This window comes from Phocoena sinus, chromosome 18, assembly GCF_008692025.1.
Source record: "Phocoena sinus isolate mPhoSin1 chromosome 18, mPhoSin1.pri, whole genome shotgun sequence".
Classification (NCBI taxonomy): Eukaryota; Metazoa; Chordata; class Mammalia; order Artiodactyla; family Phocoenidae; genus Phocoena; species Phocoena sinus.
This window is the reverse complement of record NC_045780.1, coordinates 32,789,320-32,805,903: the sequence shown is the minus strand read 5'-3', so window position 1 is coordinate 32,805,903 and position 16,584 is coordinate 32,789,320. Positions and strand designations below refer to the sequence as shown.

The 16,584-nt window shown below is 39.6% G+C and overlaps 1 protein-coding gene across 1 annotated transcript in view; it reads left to right on the top strand.

Annotated features, from left to right (window-relative positions):
- Positions 1 to 12,001, top strand: part of DIAPH3 (diaphanous related formin 3) — a 574,550-nt gene extending 562,549 nt beyond the window's left edge. Inside the window, 1 exon segment of the mRNA XM_032611534.1 lies at positions 10,608 to 12,001. Coding sequence (XP_032467425.1) covers positions 10,608 to 10,870 — 263 coding nt within the window. The 3' untranslated portion in view covers positions 10,871 to 12,001.
- Positions 12,002 to 16,584: the final 4,583 nt, after the last annotated feature.

Genomic DNA, 16,584 nt, shown 5'->3' with positions numbered 1-16,584 from the left:
GACAGACTTGGGAGGGCTCACACCAAGGATTACTTCCCAGAACTTCTGCTGCCAGTGACCTTGTCCCCACAGTGAGCCACAGCCACCCCCCACCTCTGCAGGAGACCCACCAACACTAGCAGGTAGGTCTGATTCAGTCTCCCCTGGGGTCATTGATCCCTCCCCTGGGTCCTGATGTGCACACTACTTTGTGTGTGCCCTCCAAGAGTGGAGTCTCTCTTTCCCCCAGTCCTGTCGAAGTCCTGCAGTCAATTCCCACTAGGCTTCAAAGTCTGATTCTCTAGGAATTCCTCCTCCCGTTGCCAGACCCCCAGGTTGGGAAGCCTGACGTGGGGCTCAGAACCTTCACTCCAGTGGGTGGACTTCTGTCATATAAGTGTTCCCCAGTCTATGAGACACCCACCCAGCAGTTATGGGATTTGATTTTACTGTGATTGTGCCCCTTCTACCGTCTCACTGTGGCTTCTCCTTTGTCTTTGGATGCGGGGTATCTTTTTTGGTGAGTTCCAGTGTCTTCCTGTCAATGATTGTCTAGCAGTTAGTTGTGATTCTGGCTTTCTCGCAAGAGGGGGTGAGAGCACGTCCTTCTACTCTGCTATCTTGGTTCCTGTCCAACTTCAAGTATTAAGTCTATATGGAAATTTTTTAAAGGTTATATTCAAAAGGATTCTCTGAGCAAATTATTCTTTTGTGTTATAGTACTGGATACACTAGTTGGATTTGTTTTTTTTCCATAATTTTGAACTACTAAATGAATATGGTTTTGTATGTTCATAGAAATGACAGGACCCTAAATGTTTCAAGGACTCAGCACCTAGCATGGTGTATAAGTACACAGCAGGTTACCTAATGAGTTGACTTAACCATAACTTCAGCTCATGATCTCTGGAGGGACAGTTGAAGAAATTGTGGCTGTTTGGCTTGGCAAAGATTTGGGGAGTGTGATAGCTGTCTTTAAGTATTTGAAGGGCTGGTGAGTGGAAGAGAAATTAGACTCTTAATATAGCCCTAGTGGGAAAATCAGTAGGGCTAGTGACTAAGACTTCAGGGGAACAAACACTAGATAAATATAAAGTAAAACATTTAATTAGTAGAGGAATATATTGCCTTGTGAGATTGTGAGGCTATGACTGGAGGTCTTCAAACTTAGGCTAGAGAGCCACTTGACAGAATGCTGAGTGAATGGAATTCAAGCATTGGATAGGTGGTTCTACCAACTAACTCAGGGCTTTCCAATCCTGAGATTACATGATTCTATATTATATGATTCTATGAAAGTGAAATGGAGTTGAAATAGGATACATTACTCATTCAGAAAAAAAAAAATCTGTACATTCGAAATATCTAATAAATATTGAATTAGGAAATATAAAAAGTAAAGAAAAATACTTGAAAGCACACTGTAAGATACTACTTAGAAATGGCTTCAGGATAACAGCTTCCTTCCTGGTCATTAGCACTGGGAATAGGCCTGTCCTCAAACCCCAGAATATAAAGTGCTCTTTACCTTTCACAGTATCTTTTTGCCATGGCCTCGTCATGTGCCCCCAGAGCCATGCATGGAGGAATAAGATTTGGATTGGGTTTCCCAGAAGCAAATATCAAAGTCTGTGTGGCCTTGACAGTTCATGAACTTCTCTAAGCCTCAATTTCCTCACTTATGAAACAGTTGGTAATACCTATATTTTAGTGTTGTTGGAAAAATTTTTAAATAACATGTAAAGGGTTTAATATATAGTATGTGTTCAATAACTGTAATATCAAACCATATCCCTGTGTAATTTTCCTACCTTCTTGTCCTTATAAACCACCAGACCAACCGACTATTTATAAGTTATAAATAAATTATTTATTATCTGGTATCTATTAGCTGACAGGCAATTGCATACTTTAGAAACCATTTATTTAATAGCTACTAAGCCACACACTGGTGACCACAAGTGCCTGGTAGCTGAGACAACTGTCAGTGACAGATAGCAGGACTGGTAAACAGATGCTATGATTGGTTTTGGTATGTTAGTATAAAAAGGAAGTTGCTTTGAATGTGAAAGTTTGACTCGAAAATGTGTTGTGTGATTATGGTAGGGAGTTTAGGTGGAAATGCTGAGATAGGCACAGTACCAAAACTCTCCCATTAGGGCTGGAGATGCAGATGTGGGTGTCTCCTTCCTAGAGGAGATGGTTGAAGTTGTAAGATCTTGGTAAAGAGAATGTAGAAAGGACAGAAATGAGCCACGGATCTAACCATGAGAAATGGCCACACGAAGAGAGGTATCCTTGTGTTTGGGAGGTCTGAGAAGGTAAAGTAAATTAGAGGACTAAGAATGAATCATCAGCAGGTTGAAGAGTAAGCATGGTAAAGGGCCTTGTCATGATGGAAGGTGCTAACCAGGGGTTTGAAGACTTGAGTTTTGTCTCTGGCTCTGCCTGAAAGTTATGTCTGCTGCCTCAACTCTATGTAAAACAAGGTAAATACATCCATGTCACTTATCTCACAGGAGTGTTATAAGAGTAAAATGAGTAGATGTGTGGGGAATTGCTTGCAAGCTATAGCATATCTATGCATAAAGGTAAGGCGATGATACTAATGTTAAGTTATAGATAACATATAATGTATCTGTAATGTAATGACTTATTACATTACAATTACAATTGTACATTACAATTACTTATTACAGCTGGACGCCAGCTGTCCAGAGTTAGACCAAACTTTACAAGTCACAGTCCTCTAAAAGACTGCCCTTACTTCAAACACTAGCTGCAAGTTTGAGGGCTCCCAAGTCCTCCCACACTTCTGACCAGCTGGGTACAAATTTAGGGGTTTTCACTATCTCCTCAGTTCAGTAATTCGCTAGAATGACTCCTAGAATTCAAGAAAATGCTCTACTTACTATTGCAGCTTTGTTGTAGCAAAAGGACACAAGCCAGAACTAGCCAAACAAGTTCCTAACATAAAACTTCTGCTGTCCTCAGGGATATATTACCCTCCACCCCCCAGCGCATCAATGTGTGACAATATACATCATATTGTCAGTGTGTGATACTACTTATTGCCAACCAAGAAAACTCACCTGATCCTCAGTGCCCATAGTTTGTACTGAGGCTTCATTACTTGGGCATGATTGATAGGCCACATGATTGAACTCAGTCTCCACCTCCCAATCCTCCAGTCACATGATTGGTGTTTCTGATTTGGCCATCCCCCATTCTGAATCACTCATTACCACAAACTAAATAGGGTCCCGTCATGAGTCACCTCATTAGCATAAATTATTAGGCATGGTCTGAGGGGCTCAGGAGTGGGAAAAGACTAGCCAAATTCTTTATTACACACACTCTGAAGTGTTGCAATTGTAAGAGAAAATGAGGCATGGGAAAATTCCATTGAGTTGAGGGATTTTGAGGCTTCTGATAATCTTGTAAGGAGAAGTTTTAACAGAGAGGTATGGCTGAAAGCCAAATTAGAATTTGCTAATAACTGGGTAGAAAGGTGAGAAAAAGGGAAGCAAATATAGAGTGAGACATTCAATTCAGGTAATATATTGCAAATCAGAAAGATAAGCAGTTGACTGGAAGGGTTTGCAATACTATTCCCTTTAGAGAAAAGAGCTGGATTTATCCTGGTTGTCCTGTGCCCAGGAGCCTGCAGCATCTCTAGTTCCTTCTCACACTGTGTCAAATTAGGAAGGCCAGTATAGGAAATTGTAAAATGGCAGCGCTGTCTTTAAATTTTTATTTAAAGGGCAGTGAGATAGACCAAGACTGAATAGAAGTGTATATATGACGAGTTTATGCAAAAAACCTTCTAATTTAATTGTCAGTTATCTCCTTTATTCAGAAATAACTTGCATCTATCATCTCTGTCTTGTCTGTTTTGTAGAATTAGGGGAGTAACTGCTTTGTTTTGTTGTTTCTGTTTCTACATAACTGGTTTCAATAAGAGTTTCTTGGCACTCCTAAAAAATTTTTACTATATACAAAATGCCCTTTTTGCTCTTTTTATCATTTTTATATATTTTCAATACAAAAGATAAAATAAACAGCAAAATGAAGAAAGGGAAGACAATTATTTATAGCATCAGTAAATCAACAGTAAGAAAAACCACAGGGATATGGGCTGCTGGCGGCCAGCACTAACTTCAGTTATTGCATAGATTAAAAACATATATTTGTCACACATTTTACTATCATGTAGACCCAGTAGTGCTTTAAAAATTATATTTATGGGTCATTTTCTTCTCCTGTCAAAGTAATGGCATTGCTGGGGTGAAACAAACAGCTACTTAGTAGGTCAAAGTAATAGTTAAGAGCAAAAGGTAAAGAATTGTAAGGAGAGATCAAATTTCGGGAAGACTGAATAGATGCAGTCAATTTAGAACACCAGAGTTGTATATTCTTACTCCTGTCAAAACTGCCACAGCCTCACCATTGACCACAAAAGGCAGGAGCTCAATTTTATATTTCATCTGAGAGTTGGCACTTCTGAGAAGCCAGTGCCCATTAGAACCACAATGTGATGGAGGATCAATACCGACTTAAAGGGAATAATGCCTCTTTCTGAACCATAACTGAGATTTTCTGTAGCAGAGAGGGTTTTCCGCAAGGGCTGTCAGCCAGGGCCTTAGCCTTGCCTTCTTAGCTCAGGAAGCATAACAGCTGTTGGCTGAAATATTTTCTCATTTAGATGCCAAGTTGCATATGTTTATATTTTCGTTTTTGTCAGCAACTTTCCTGGTTCCTATGTCTTTCGTGTTACTTAAGAAACAAGGCACGGGGCTTCCCTGGTGGTGCAGTGGTTGAGAGTCCGCCTGCCGATGCAGGGGACGCGGGTTCGTGCCCCGGTCCGGGAAGATCCCACATGCCGCGGAGTGGCTGGACCCGTGAGCCATGGCCGCTGGGCCTGCGCGTCCGGAGCCTGTGCTCCGCAACGGGAGAGGCCACAGCAGTGAGAGGCCCGTGTACCGCGGGGGGAAAAAAAAAAAAAAATGAAACAAGGCACGGACTTCCCTGGTGGCGCAGTGGTTAAGAATCCGCCTGCCAATGCAGGGGACACGGGTTCGAGCCCTTGTCTGGGAAGATTCCACATGCCTCAGAGCAACTAAGCCCGTGCGCCACAACTACTGAAGCCTGCGCTCTAGAGCCTGCAAGCCACAAGTACTGAGCCCACGTGCCACCACTACTGAAACCTGCGCGCCTAGAGCCCATGCTCCACAACAAGAGAAGCCACCACAATGAGAAGCCCGTGCACCACAAAGAAGAGGAGCCCCCGCTCGCTGCAACTAGAGAAAGCCTGTGCACAGCAACAAAAACCCAATGCAGCCATAAATAAATTTATTTATTTATTTTTTAAAAAAGAAACAATGCAAAAGTTAGCTCAGGATGGTGGGTTTGGGGGGGGGGGGGGTTTGTTTGTTTGTTTGTTTTTAGCTTTATTTGTCATCCAAATCTGTAGTCTGCCAAGGTCATATGGGATCCAGCCCCGGATGTGGTTTAAGGCTTTTATTCTCTCTCTCTCTCTCTCTCTCTCTCGCTCGCTCTCTCTTTCTCTCTCTCTTTTTTAAGTCTAGTGGGTTCTCTGTATTTGAGAGCCATTCAACTTTTCAACAATTTTCAACTTTTCATTTAATTTCAGGAAAAAGCTGTTGTGGGATTCCAGAATCAATTCTTATAGTAAGAATCATATGAGGAATTAAATTGAAATAAGTGAGTTTTCCTATCTTAAAGGAAAACAGCATGTATTCTCACCCTGTTTAATATTTCCACAGGATTCCCTTACTGACCTAGCACTAAGAAAGGCAGCTGGTCCTTGCCCATCTGTACTCCAATCACCAAGGGCCTGGATATTGGCAATAGTCCTAGATAGATCATACTTCTCTTCACAAACATCGATTATAGTGTCTTAAAGGCAAAAACAAAAAACAACCTTGGATTCAATCCATAAAATAATAGCACAAGCTTCCTATCTTTGGAGAGTTAAGCAATCATTCTACTCTGCCTTAATGTTTTTTGTTTCCATTTAAAAATGTGTATTGGTAAGGATTTGACTTGAGGGGAAATAGAAAATGCTTCTCTTTTTATTGACATCCAGCCTTATCTTCCACTGAAAGAGTCCATGTGTCCAAGTGTGTCATCTTGTATTTAGAACTAATTTCATATAAAAAAGGTTATGAGCCCACTGGCCTCCAATTACAATTTATTTCATACCTCTGAATACCTATATAGAGTTTTCGCCAACTTGCAGGGCTGTGGTATCCCACTGATGTTTGAAGTGAAATATTTATAAACTAAGTGCATGTTTTTGTGTAGAATTTGGGTCTCCAGTTCAACCCACGTGAAACCACCAATAGTGGACTCTCAAAATAATAGTAATGGCAAAAGACACCTGGCCTTGAACCAACATTGTAATAAAATTTCTGTATAAAAGTGAACTTGCAACTTGAGAGCTTTCTCTACTTGTAAACATTTTCTCTAGTTTGCAGTGGGACAGGAGATTCATTCTCCAACCCAACTTCATTTGTCATTTTGCAGTTTAGGGTGTGACTTCCTCAGTTCCACAGTTTGGGCCTCCCAAGGCTGGGGACCCAGATGGGGGCTGTTGGGATGCTGAGAGATAAATGTGAGGGCTGGAGTGAAGAAGTGTTATCTAGGAATTTCTAACAGCTATAAGCTCATTCTAAAATAAGCCCCTCACTTTCTTTTTTATTTCTTCAGTGGTCTCAGGAATGACCTCTTTCCATTTCATACTATCTTGTCTATTGCTTCTCATGAAAGATTCTCCACCTAAAACCACAGAAGAGTTACATGCCAGCTTGGTTTTTCTTCTTATCATTTTGTCCCTAAAGCTAGCCCACAACTATCTGGAGTTTTCTCAGTAGGGTGGAAACACTTTTGCCTGCATTGGCCACCCATTGTTATCCACCTAAGGGTCCAAAGAAGTTCAAAGAGCAAACAGTAAAGAAAAACCCAGACTCTGCTGGGCATTTCATCCTTGGATCTGGTATAGGTCGAGTAAAGGAGGACAAAAATATTCAAGTGTGTATACAGGTCTTGTTTTTGGCAACACTAGTTTATTAGTGACCTTGGCGAGAACTGTTTCAGAAGAGTAAAGTGTCAAAAGCATGACTGGAGTGAGTTCAAGAGAAAAATGGGAAGAGAGGAAATGAGACAGTAGTATGGGCAATTCTTCTGAGATGTTTTGCTACAAAGGCAGTCAACAACGGAAGCAGTAAATGGAGCAGGATGTGGAATCAAATAGAGATTTTTTCTCTAAAGATTGGGACTGTTACTACACAGTATTTACATGCTGAGGGGAATGATTGCATGAAGAAGGAAACCTTTATGACGCAGTAGAGAGAGGGCACAGCTGCCAGAGGGATGGACAAGCTGGCACCCACCTTGAGGGGTTGGTTGTCCTCAGAGGGGAGCACAGGAGATCCCCAGGAGGGAAGAAGTGGGCGTGCCTGCAATCAGCGTATAGGTGTCGGGGGCACAGGAAGCTTATGGGGGTTCTCTTCTGATTGCTTCTATGAGTGAGTGAAATGAGAGTGAAGGAGAACAGGTTGGGTGTTTGATGGGAGAGAAGAAGGGCTGAAAGGGTTGTCTAGGAGAATGGACAGTGAGTGCTAGGGAACTGTAGTGAATAAAGGTCGAACTTGAAGTTCGCAGTCAGGAACTTAAGTAATACCAGGAGAGAAAAGGAGTCCATGTGTGACCTTGGAGATACAGTGCTGAGGTAGTTTACATAGGTATACTATCTGCTTTACAATGTTATTGGGCGTATTAAATTTGTCAGAAAGCATTTTGAAGTATAAGTACAGGATATCGTTATTATGAAACTTAGCTTTGAATTACTTAGCACTTTTTCTTGGCAAAAAGCTTTTTAAATTTCTTTAAGACAGCCTTACTATCTCCAGAGACAGCATTTGGCTTCTGCCACTGATTTACTTAGTAACTAAGTCTAAGCAAATGACTTAACCTCCTTTTGCTTTTTACCTCTCAGTCTATAAAATGACAGTGGCAATGTTTCAAGTGCAACAGATGCTTTAGAAATAAAGGTGCTACATAAATACAAGCTATTAATAGAATGGCATTTCAGCTCTCATGGGTATGGTCACCAGAAAGTCAGAAAGGTCAGAGCATCTGAACAAGCCTTGGGTGGTAGAAGCCTCCCTTGGAAAGCTTGGAGGGAGGTACCTCAAAGGAGGTGTCACCCACATCCTTTCCTTTAGTTCTGGTGGAGATTGATTATTAGAACCTGAGACTCAAAGAGGTGAGATAACTTGTTAGGGCCAAGGGGTTGGATTTCAACCCAGATTTACCTTAAAATCCCATGCTCTTTTCACTTTGCCACATGTGGAATTGGGCTTGATACATTATAGCCAGGGAAGGTATGGAATACTTTACTTATGTATATTACAGACCCATATTTTAGCCAATTTAATCTCTTCTCTGTCGTCAAAAATGTAATGAGAGTCGCCCAGCGGCAGAATAAACTAGCTTGTTGGAGATATCATCATGATGGAGTTGTTTACAAGAAATCAAATGACAAGAAAAGGTAGGAACGTTTTTGGGGAAGGAGCAGTAAGCTGACTAAAAATTTGCACTTAGCTACGATGCAGTTTTCAAACACCTTGGGGCAGGAGAGTGGGTGCTAGAAAATAAATAAATTTGTGCAGTCATGGAAACTGTAGGAATAGAGTGTCAGCTGTGCTTTTTTACTGCAAGCATGATATGTACATTATAAACTATAGAGCATAAACAGCTCTAAGAGAAAGTCACTGAACTGTTAGTAACTTTTGAGTAACAATTGCCCACCTGATAGGGAAGGTGATGATAGGAAAAGTGTATTTATTTTCTTCCAAGAGCTAAAAAGTGATCAGACTTCTAAATCTTGTTGAGATTGTCCAGGAAAGTGTGTAAAATACTCATCCATCATCGGAAGCCCCTGGTCAGGAAATGACAGTGCAGTAAATATCTTCAGCAGTCACCTTTTAATGTACAAGCTGTTTTCGGTTGGAATTTTCAGCACTCACATAAAACACACTGTCATGAGTGACTGCTTCTGCTCCTGTAATCACTATTGGGATAATGGAACATCTCTCTGCAAATAACCAAAAAACTTTAAATGTCATGTCAAGTTTGTTGAAGCCATTTTCAAGCTCTGTTCAAGGTTACATGAATATTGAGGGTGTCTGTTTTTTTTTTTTTAATTTGAGATCTACGAGAGAGATCACTTATAAGGTTGTGCAATGTGAGAGTCAAGTTAATTAAAAGAAAATCTGTTGCTCTTTGGGAAAGTCAATCAGCTAGCACCATTTAGCCGTTAGCTATTAAACCTCTCTCCTCACAACCTGGATAAGTCCGGATCACTGTCACTTACCAATGAAAGAATATATATGTGTGTATAGGTTATAGGTCTGTATGAATATATGGGTACGTGTTTGGCAAATTATGACATTATTTTGATTTGCTAGGAAGTTTTAACAATTTGCCTGCCAAATTCAGTATTTTTTTTAAAAGAAAGCATTGAATTTTAAAATTCCTATTAGAAACTTTCCTCCTTAGATTTGTTTAAAAAGGAAATTAATCTTTTTATTATTCAAACTAACGCCTGTCTTGGGTCATAGAGTATGGAAATAAATTCTTTGCCCAATGCATATTTACTGAGCATTCACTGTGCTCCACGGCCATCCTAGGCACCGATGTTACAGCAGTATTTAGAACAATGTCCTTGCTATCTTGGAGCTTACATTCTAGTGAAGAGATAGACAACAGACAAGTAAACAAGTATATGATGTGTCCGGTGGTTATAAGTTCTGTGAAGGGAAAGATGAGTGTAAGAAGATAAGAGAGATGAAAAGGTGAGTGCTATCTTAGATGGATGGTCAGAGACGGCCTCTCTCGATAGCATTTGAGCAGGGACCTAAATGAAATGCAGAGCCAAGCCTTGCTAATAACTGAGTGATGGGCATTTCAGGCACAGAAGAAGTAGGAAATAAGTGTTAATGCTAATGAAATTGTTGTCTATTTATATTTCTTAGCTTATTCTTAACCTCTGTGTGTTTATTTATTTATTTTTTTCCAATTCAGCATTTATTTAAAAAATTTTTTTAATTTATTTACTTTTAAAATTAGTTAATTAATTTTAATTGAAGTATAGTTGATATACAAAATTATATGTTACAGGTGTACAATATACTGATTCACGATTTTTAAAGGTTATATTCCATTTATAGTTATTATAAAATATTGGCTATATTTTCTGTTATGCAATATATCCTTTTAGCTTATTTTATACCTAATAATTTGTACCTCTTAATACTCTACCCCTATATTGCTCCTCCCCACTTCCCTCTCCTCACTGGTAACCCCTAGTTTGTTCTCCATATCCGTGTCTGCTAATGAAATAGTTGTCTATTTATATTTTTTAGCTTATTCTTAACCTCTGCGTGTTTATTTTAAATCTACCTTACTCTTTTGAATATTTTTTAGTTTAGTCTGTCTAAGAGGACTTGTTTGTTGAGAATAATTACTTTAATGTTTCATAATGTGCACAGTGCTTGCTTATCACAGTGATAAGTTTTATGTTTCTTTCTTCCTTACTGTAGAAAATCAGAAGTTGCAGTTGACAGAAGGGTCACATTCACACTACAGTATCAATTGCAGTTCCACAAGGACTGCAGTCACCAAGGAGCTTAATTATAATCTAGACACTCACACGTCTACCGAGAGGATCAAGGCAGCTGAGAAGAAGGAAGCCTGTAATGTAGAAAGCAACAGAAAAAAGGAAATGGAACTTCTTGGCTCTGTTTCTAAAAACGAATCCATTCCCGAAGTTGAAGCCCTGCTGGCAAGATTACGAGCTTTATAAATTAAAGTGGTAAAAATGATTAAGCCAAATATAAAGCCATGCTCTAAGCTATACCACTTGAAAAAATTGCTTCTTATATAAGTGACTTTATATGGTTTTAAATTATGATATATATTAGAAAAATAAAACTCAATACATGATTGCAGTGCTTTTCCTATGTACTTGAGGTCTTGGCTTATTCAAGATTGTAATGGGCTTTAATGCTTTTTTTGTCTCCTGGTGTTCATGTGTTCTGTATTTGGTGGTTGAATTTTCATATAATGCTTTAGAGAGCAGGTAGGTGGCCATGTGTTCAGCAGTGTGTCCTTAAGGAAATACCATCTTCCCAAGTCACTGTAATTTTTACTTTAGTATTTTCCAACATTAATGAACATCAAATCATCAACCTCAAGTCTTGCTACATACCCCATGTATATTTCATTTATGTTATTTATATAGGCCCAGGTTTCTCTTTAATTGGGATCTGTATGCTATCAGCGTAGCACGGAAAACATAAAACTGAATATAACATCTAAGAGGAAATGATTGGTAAGCTCATTATCATCATTGTTGAATTCATGTTAATTAGACCCTGTAGGAGACTAACAGCAATTGAACACAGTTCCAAAAATGATAAATAGGAATATATGCTCTCTCTTTGCAAAATGTACATGCCTTTGTATAAAGTGGGTGTACACAGTATTACAGCGCTGCCGAAACTCTTAGCCGGGAGAGCATTCCCCCCGCGCCACCCCGCCCCCCACCCGGTAATTATGACTCTAGGATCGAATTGCCATTTTGAAACTTCCCAAGTAAGGAATTTTTTAATTTCTGTGAACAAACTAGAAATTGCAGATTCTCTGATCTGACAATCAATAACTTTAACAAAGATCTGAAGTGTTTCAAGGAAAGCTTTCCTATGCAAATGTTGCAATTTTACCTCACTGGGGGCATAAAGTTAACTGTTAATTCTATATCAAAGAAAATAAACTTGTTACTTGCACTAAATGAAAAAAATTGCTTCTTTTTTTTTGTAATTACCATATTCCCTGGATTAGCTGGAAACAGACTGTGCTCTGCAGTCTATCTCAGCATCTCTTCTGCTTTATGACGTACAATAAGCAAGTGACTGTTCTTTTACCTCCAGTTAAAAAGCACTTACATAGGGGCTTCCCTGGTGGCGCAGTGGTTGGGAGTCCGCCTGCCGATGTAGGGGACGCGGGTTCGTGCCCGGGTCCGGGAGGATCCCATGTGCCGCGGAGCGGCTGGGCCTGTGAGCCATGGCTGCTGGGCCTGCGAGTCCGGAGCCTGTGCTCCGCAGCAGAAGAGGCCACAACAGTGAGAGGCCCGCGTACCGCAAAAAAAAGCAGTTACATGGAACTAGTCTGCGAGGTCCACTGCCTTTTATTTCCTTGTTTAAGTTGTCACCTCCTTTCAGCTCCAAGTTAATAAAGTTAATTAATTAGAACTCTGAGCCAGGCCCTGGTTATAGACATTGGGGAACAGAGTGTTATCCACAGCCAAGGTGGGAATAAGTTGTTCTCATCTGTATCGCTGAAATGTGCATTTTGCCCTCCAGTTGCAATTCCTGTTTTCCTGAGAGCAAATCTTAAAAATCAGGAAAGGTGAAGGACATTTAAGCAGATGGAAGACCTAACCACAAAGAAAGAAGTTAAATGAAGGAATTCTGACTGTTCTTAACATAATTTTGCAAAGACTTGTGATTATCAGAAATAAAACTGAAATTCAACCCAGTAGTTTGGACACACCAGACGGCAGGTAAATACTCTGTTAACTTAGGGCCAGGGAGCAGACACAGGGGAGAAGCAGCCTGGCCAGTAAAGGGAAGTGAAGATGACACAACCTCCCAGGGGCAGAGGAAGGCAAGGAAGTCCCGAAACTGAGCAATCAGCCCCCAGAGCATCTGTCTGCAGAGGCTGAAGGACAACCTTCAGGCGAGGGCCAGTAGCCGGGAACTGTACACACCTGTACTGCCTCGCCCTTGCTGAGGGATCCTGTTCTGAACAGGCCTGAATAGGAGGCCTATAGCTATGAGGAGGAAAACACAAAACAAAGAGTTGACAAAGGTAAGAGCCAACCAAGAAACATTGGTTTCTGTTGCAGATATTTCTTTCAACAATAGACGGGGGTTATAATTAGGGTTTTAAAATTCATAGTATTCCTTTAGTCAACTACAGATGGAAACTGTAGAGATGACCTTTAATTTGAAGGCGGACATTGCGGTACAAGGGTGTGTTTCTGAGCAAACAGATTTTGTTCATTTGAATTAGTGGATAAAAGGCACACTGGTCGGTGCCTTGATGAGGGTGTTCCATCCAGGCTAGTGACAAGCCCCGAATAGATTCCCTTCCCCTTTCTCTCACATCAGGGGAGAGAATTTGGCAAGAACACAGACCACTAAGTGATCACTGAGTGGTCCAAAAGCAAAGACTTGTTGCTAACAAGTTTCCCAATCAAATATTTAAAGTAATTTAAAAATAAGGGGGCAATCTAATCATATATGCATGTATGTCCTTTTTTGTTAACATACTTGAATATTTAAACAAAATGTGCCAAACACCTAGTGTTTATATGAGGAAGTAAACATTTCAGTAATTTATATGAAAAAATGCAATTATTTATACCAAGTAACTCCAAAACTCTTTTAGTTGTTACCATACAACTAAAACCATTATTCAAAAACAGGAGTTATTAATGACTTCAAAATGTTAGTTTAGCCGCAAATGATTATTTCCTGGGTGATTCGTTCTCATTTTAAAGTATCATAATCAAATGTAGATCTGAGTTTACTAGTTAGAAACTAAATCTATAATGTACATATCTGTGCTACATTTCATCTTATTAATTAAACTTTCATTTATAGATAAACAGGTGCACTGGGAGCATATTTGGTGATTAGTTTTGTGACAACCTTTTGTACAGAATGTAACTTTTGGAAAGTTGTAGGTCCTAATATAAACTGCTAATATGAATGAAAATTTTTAAAAGTGGCATTCATTGTCTCTTTCTTCATATTAAAAATTTTGAGATCCAGGAATTGTAGCTGGCAGTGACTCATTTTTGTCTGGTGAATTGTTGAATGGTAGCTGTTACCTGCCCTTGCCAGGCATGACTGTTCTTAAAATACGTCCTAGGGCCAAACTGTTCAACTATTTTGCTCAAGAGCTACTGTTTAGCAAAACACGTGGAGCTGCCAAAGAACCACAGAGACTGGATGGCATTTCAGAACTGAATCCAAATCTCCCTATAAAATGAAAATAATGGAACCTTAAACCATAAAAATTCATTATTTCTAAATAGACCATTGACTTTTGTGTGTGTGTGTGGTACGCGGGCCTCTCTCACTGTTGTGACCTCTCCCGTTGCGGAGCACAGGCTCCGGACGCGCAGGCTCAGCGGCCATGGCTCAGGGGCACAGCCGCTCCACGGTTTGTGGGATCTTCCCAGACCAAGATACGAACCCGCGTACCCTGCATCGGCAGGCGGACTCTCAACCACTGCGCCACTAGGGAAGCCCAGACCATTGCCTTTTAAAATAGGTATGAAGGAAGAGGTTACAGCTAAGGTGGGGATGGGGTTTGAGTTAGAATGAAAGTTAGCTGTGCCCCTAATTAGGGTTTGGCTGTGGTAGGCTCTTCGACTCCTACTCACCTAGTTAGAGTTGAGTGTCACATTTGTCTGCAACCATACTCTCCCTTCAGCATCTCCAAGAGACAAGAACTTAAAAGGAATCTTAATTTATTTCAGGAAACCTTAAAAAATGATAGATTTTTTCCCCCTCTACTATTCATTTTGAAACTCCAACCATTGGATAAAAGATGTTTTGAAAATTCCAGAAATTGCCTCCTTCCAATGAATATCACTAACATGCTCCAGGTTCTGGCAGATCTATGTTGTTATACATTTTTTAAGCTATTTGAAATATAATTTTTTTAAAGGGATTCTGTTGATGAAATTAGAAGCCGAATTTTTGGATTATCACTTCAGGACTGCCTATTCATTTTCTTTTACAACAGCCTTTTAACATATTTTAGTAAGTCTATTATTTACCTTAGTTTTTTTTTTTAATTGTATCTGAAGTTTGAGACTTTACATTTTTTCTTGGCATTTTTATTCCATGTTATGTTTGGATTAAAAACCTATTTATAAAAATTTCTCCTTTTTCCTTGCTTTCTAACTATGCGTTATTAAATATTTATTTTAAACATGAATCTCCAATGACAATCTAATGTTAATATTTTATATATAATCTGACTGGGTGTGATTGATGGTCAAACATTAAGATGCCAGAATAAAATAATTAAACAGATTGAATCAAGCATTCTGATGAATTATTTCTTGAGAGGGAGACCAAGTGCTCAGATGGGTATATTCCAGTTAATTTTTCCCCAAAATATCTGTTTTCACAGGCATGGCTGATCCTGGTGGAACAGGTCTATCTTTGCATAAAAGATTAACAGGTCTATCTTTGCATAAAAGATTAACCATAAATATTTAATAACATGCATATTTGATTTAATATACTTAATAACATGTATAAAGGCAAATTATAGTTGTACAGATATATTAATAATATGGATATTTTTATTTACATGCTTTGTCATAATTTTAAAGTTCAATATGTGTAAAGCATTCTCTGTTAAAATATATCACAATCTGGCAACAACATTTAGACATCATTATTAAAGTATCCGACCTCTGAGGGAAGGTTGATTTTTAAATGAGGTATTTCTTCCCTTCCCTTCTATCAGGCACAGATGGCCCTTTCCATGCAAAACCAAGCAGTTGCCTAATAAAAACAAACAAGTGCCTCTCCAGCCTGAAAAAAACGGCATTTCTTTGGAGGGTCTCATCTTGACTCCTTTCCTTTCCTTAATGACCTAACAAGGGCCATTCTGCTGATTGTGAGAGCCGTGACTGACATCCCACACCTGTGGCCCACACAGAGCGTCAGAGTCCAATTTGGGGTAATAAATAAAATCTTGTCGTACTATTATAGGATGTTTGGCAAGGACAAGAATTAAGGCACTTTTATAACTCCCCAAGGAATCTGGTGATATTTCTAACATGATCTCACACATCATTCTGTCCTGCCTGACCTTCCTTGTATCACCCTCCTGAATTATAGCTTGTATCCGTTACCCTCCCCTCCTTCCACAGCCTCTCCCCCAAATAAAGGAGTGCTGACCCGAAGAAAACATCTGATTTTTTTTTTTTTTTAACTTTATAAGAAAGTCAGTTAAAATGTCCTGGAACTTACTCCATATGTTTTCTGCAGAATATTTACTGCCCCCATTAGATTAAATTTATGTCTCACATTATGAAATGAATACTGAAGGTCTCTTAGAGATTGAAGAAGTGTCCAGAGTGTCCACCGAGAAGTGTCCAGCAGCTTCATGCCTTAGTAACTTCTGGGGTCTCAGGATGTTATAGGAAACATGTATTCACCAAGTTCACCAATGTACCACCCACTTTTTCAACGATTAGTTCCTTTATCCTGACAGTCACTTGGAAGTGTTGCCTCTCAGGCACTTTCTCATGATTCCACTTCGGGAGTTTTTTGATATGTTGTAATAGCTCTCCTCATACTCTACAGAGAAGCTTAACAGCTTCTGTCTGATGAGCCGGAGGAGAACACAATTACGTAAGAACAGGCACACTTCAAGGACACTGTTAAGCATAAAGATATTAGTGGCTCATGGGAACGGCAGCCA